General features: G+C 37.5%; 1 protein-coding gene across 5 annotated transcripts in view; it reads right to left on the bottom strand.

The window, feature by feature from the left end:
• Positions 1 to 4,660, bottom strand: part of wdfy3 (WD repeat and FYVE domain containing 3) — a gene marked incomplete at its 5' end in the record, with an annotated part of 96,713 nt that overhangs the window by 47,654 nt on the left and 44,399 nt on the right. For 4 of the 5 annotated variants that reach the window (XM_014019683.1, XM_014019685.1, XM_014019684.1 and 1 more), the window contains 2 exon segments: positions 2,749 to 2,933; positions 3,069 to 3,287. In XM_014019683.1, coding sequence (XP_013875137.1) covers positions 2,749 to 2,933; positions 3,069 to 3,287 — 404 coding nt within the window. 5 annotated transcript variants of the gene reach the window in all.

Consider the following 4,660-nt stretch of genomic DNA (forward strand, 5'->3'; position numbering starts at 1 on the left):
GTATTTTTACAGTCTTTATTTTACAGTTAAAATGTATGTTTATTAAATAAAGTCTAACGTTACAACTAATCAGGGATCCCTTTAAAACAATGAAAACAAATGAAGCAGGGGAGCCGTCAGCGCCGCAGCAGCAGCTGGTTTCCTGTCTGTCGACCTCAGCAGGAAATGAAATCGTTGTCAGTGTCGCTGACAGGAAACGGTGACTTGTGGTTTGTCATCTAATCTCAGAGGAATCTGAAGTCACCGCAGCACAAACCACATCCCAGACTGACTGATGCAGCTCGTTTCCATCAGCTGAACAAACACGATTCACCTCAAAACACTAAAATATTGTCAGTTATTAGTAAAAGGATAGTTGCAGTTTAGAAGACTTTCTGCTTATTTTTTTGTTATTTTAACCATTTACAAATCCAACCTTTCAGCTCAATTAAGAGTAGGGATTTATTAAATCTGTATTATTCTTTCCCAAATTCTGTTTTTATTTTTCTAAATTCCACTTTTTCTCTGTAACCACATTTGTGACCCGTCACATCGAAACCAGGATTAAATCCAAAAGTGGGATGTGAAGAAACAGGAAGATACGGGGTTTTGATTTAAACGTGCAAAAACTGCATTTTGTCAAAATTAGGGATGCACCGATACCAGTATCGGGTATCGGTCCGACACCATGTGCTTTGTAAAAGTGCTCCGACACTACAGGACCCGATACCAGCTTCTTTTCGCTCAGTTTGTGCATAGACGCTCTAAACCAGCAGGAGGAGGAATCGCGCAACAGACTTAATGCCAGCCGCATAAAAAAACAGAAGAAGAAGACGACGACCACGTTAGCCGAGCTGAACAAACTTTAACAAGCAGTTTGTAGAGGAGGCGTTATGTCATCGGTGTGGAGGTATTTTCAGGTGACAGCAGTAAGACGTCATCCCTGCTGTGACCGTGCTTCTGACACTCCTAAACAAAGACACTGGTGAAGATCACAGGATCAAAACCATGAAGTCCACTTTGGCTGCAGCTGTCACGAGGCGCTTCACTGATGCTGAGAAAAACCCCTCTACTGCATCTCAACTGTACTGGATCCAAGGTAAATTAAATTAATGAAATTATTAAAAATAATAATATAAGCCTTGATTTGCCTAAAATTTTATTTTTATTTTTATAAGGGTTTATTTGCCAAGTAATCTGATGGAGGAAAAATCATCATGACCAAGCTACAATATATTACAAATTAAACATTTATTACTTAATTGCAATTAATTTAACATACTACAAAGTTTATTTAGTTTAGTTTATTTATCTAGTTGATGGTACAATGCTCATATTCAGTGAGGGCCCTGTAACACATTTTAGATAACTTGAGTCGATCATTAAAATTTTTACATCTACGATGAAGATGGAATAAAAAATAAATCAACTGGAAGTCTCTTTTAGGTGTATTAGGTTTATTTATTTATTTTTGTACATGCTGTCATAGTATGTTTATATGACAGTAAAATGTTTTAAACCAATAGTAATGTACTTTGTTTATTTATGTTTGAAGTGCCTAATGAAAATAAACTGTTTAAGTTAAGTTTAAGGATTTTTAAGGATATTTATTAGTACTTGTATCGGTACTTGGTATCGGCAAGTACTTTAATGTAAGTACGTGTACTCGTACTCGGTTTTCAAAAATCTGGTATCGGTGCATCCCTAGTCAAAATATAATGAATAAAAGCCTTATCAATGTATCTGTTGAATGAACTGTCTGAAATATAATCCTAAAACAATTGGAAGATGTTTTTGGGCAGTAGCAACAAAAATAAACTGATTTTGAGGGAAAAACGCCTTAAATTTTTGAATTTTTCCCTGTGAGATAGCAATGTTTTTGTTTCTTTCCAGCTGGGAAATCTTAATCTACAAATAATATTTGAGGTTTTCTCGTTACATTGACATAAAAAATTACTCAAAAAATTTACACAAAACTAGAATTCAGACCAAACAGTAATGTATTATTGTAACCAAAAAGACAAATTAAGCTCTGGATCCACTTATGATATCAGAATGATCCAGGTATCAAAATGTAACTTTTAAAGCAGGAATTTGAAAATGTAATTAGGTCATTTTGACCAAATTTGACTAAATCCTCACTTCGATATGATGGATCACGTTTATTAACCAAAAACGTGTGTAATTATAAATTAACTGAACAATAGTTTAATTAAAAGCCTAAAAAAATGTCTGTTATTTCACTTTCACTAATATGAGAAAAAGCTGTGGTTCTGTGGAACATTCAATTCTTTTTTCAAGGTGTTAAAAAGAATTTACTAAAAAAAACATTGTGTAAATCATAGAATCTCACATTAAAGTTATCCCTCAGTAAAACAAAAGTTTTAGAGTTGAACTTGACATTAAATATGTCATAAAGAAACATAAAACCTACAAACAAACCATTGGTGCACACTTGCCTGTTGAACAGGATCTAAGCTCATTACTTACTATTATTATTTAAAACAACCAAATGATTGTCCTGTTTTTACATTTTACAGCAAATCTTCAAATGAAAACCTAAAGATTTTACATGGTTACGATAAATAAAATGAGATTGTTGTCTAATTTGGGCTCACTTTAATCGTAAAGACATCATTCAGAATGATTAAAGACAGCTCTTGAGGCGTCTTCGGTTTATTTTCAGGATGAAGATGAAGACAAACTAAATCTGTTACGTTTCTAAAAGAAACCAAACGTTCTTAAACATCTCCGTGTCTCTAACGGTACCTTGACGGTGTTGAGGAGCTGTCCGTCGATGTAGAGCGCAGCCATGCTGTTCTTCAGCATGCCCTTGCTCATGACCAGCACCAGGTGGTGCCACTGGCCCTCAGCGATCAGCTCGCCGCAGCGGAAACGAGCGCAGCAGGGCAGCAGCTCATAGAAGGAGGCTTCTTCGCCCGACTCGTCGGCTGCTTGGTGGTGGGGAGGCACAAACACACAGAGCAGCCACAGTGAGTCGCACCAACTGGAGCTAACAGCTAACAGCTAACAGTTATCGAGTGAAACGTGTGGAGGCAAAGTGAAACGCTGCGTCTCGCTGCTCTTACAGTACGTCTGCAGCAGCTCCTCCTTGGTGGAGATGGTCAGCGAGCGGTCTTTAGCCGACAGCACCACGGCCAGGCACACATAGTGCTGCTCCGAGGAGGTGGCCCGCCGGACCACGGTCAGCAGCCGCACCGGGTGGGCCTGAGCAGCCGAGCTGAAACGCTCCACGCAGAACCAGGTGGAGTAGCTGAGACCTGACGGAGGAGGAAACAAGCGCTCACCTGAAGAAGAAGAAAAAGACACGTTTAGCTTCAACGCTCCACGCTGACACAAACTCCTTCCTTCTGACACGTTTTAGGCTCGTTTAAAACTACACAGATTTAAAATTGTAGTTTTAATCTGATAAAAACACGTTGGATTTATTACCATATATTCCATTTTATTTATCCCATCTGTCATTAAATCAAATGATTTATTAGTGTTTCCATTTTCCTCTTTATTTCTTCTGTACTTTTACATACTATTCTGCTACTTTAAGCTTTTAGCTACTATTCTGCTACTTTTAGCTTTTTGCTCTGTTCTGCTACATTCAACTTTTACCTACAATTCTGCTACCTTTAGCTTTTAGCTACTGTTCTGTTACATTCAGCTTTTAGCTACTATTCTACTACCTTTAGCTTTTAGCTACTGTTCTGTTACATTCAGCNTTTAGCTTTTAGCTACTGTTCTGTTACATTCAGCTTTTAGCTACTATTCTACTACCTTTAGCTTTTAGCTACTGTTCTGCTACATTCAGCTTTTACCTACTATTCTGCTACTTTTAGCTTTTAGCTACTGTTCTGTTACTTTTAGCTTTTAGCTACTGTTCTGCTACTTTTAGCTTTTAGCTACTGTTCTGCTACTTTTAGCTTTTAGCTACTATTCTGCTACATTCAACTTATAGCTACATTCTGCTAAATTTAGCTTTTACATACTATTCTGCTACATTAAGCTTTTACCTACTTTTCTGCTACATTTAGCTTTTACCTACTCTTCTGCTAAAGTAGAGCTTTATTTTATTTTTGTGAAAAAACTAATTTTTCTAAATAATTTAAGTTGATGTAATCTAAAACAGGAATGGGCAACTGGTGGTCAGTGGTTAACTTCTGTCCGGCCTGCTGTCTGCTGACGGAATTTCAAAGCAAACCTGTGCTATCACGTCGGGGTCACCGTTTATTAGAAACGTGTTTGAAAGCCCAAATTAAAATGGTTCAGAGTCTACGAGTCCTCAGGGTTATAGAGAACTCTGTCACACCTCCTGGGGGCGGTCCCTCCTACGTCAGCATTGAAATGTTTCTTTAAACTAAATAAAGACTTATTAGCTGTGTTTCCATTGACCATGAAAATGCGCAAAATAGAATTTCGAAAATAAATTTGCTCAATGGAAACACGTCAATTTCGAAAAAAATTACATTTTTCGACAACATGTTTTTGCGCTAGGATGAGGTGGTTTTTCGGCCGTATCGAAATTGGTGTTCTTCGCAAAACTGCAATGGAAACACTTTTTTCGCATCATGAGAGTCACGTGATCAACAACCGGCTGTTTCTACTGGTGAAAAAGACGATGATGAAGAAGATAACAGGAAGTAGAAGTAGTAGTAATATCACAGTAGTA

The sequence above is a fragment of the Austrofundulus limnaeus genome, unplaced genomic scaffold, assembly GCF_001266775.1.
Source record: "Austrofundulus limnaeus strain Quisiro unplaced genomic scaffold, Austrofundulus_limnaeus-1.0 Scaffold226, whole genome shotgun sequence".
Classification (NCBI taxonomy): domain Eukaryota; kingdom Metazoa; phylum Chordata; class Actinopteri; order Cyprinodontiformes; family Rivulidae; genus Austrofundulus; species Austrofundulus limnaeus.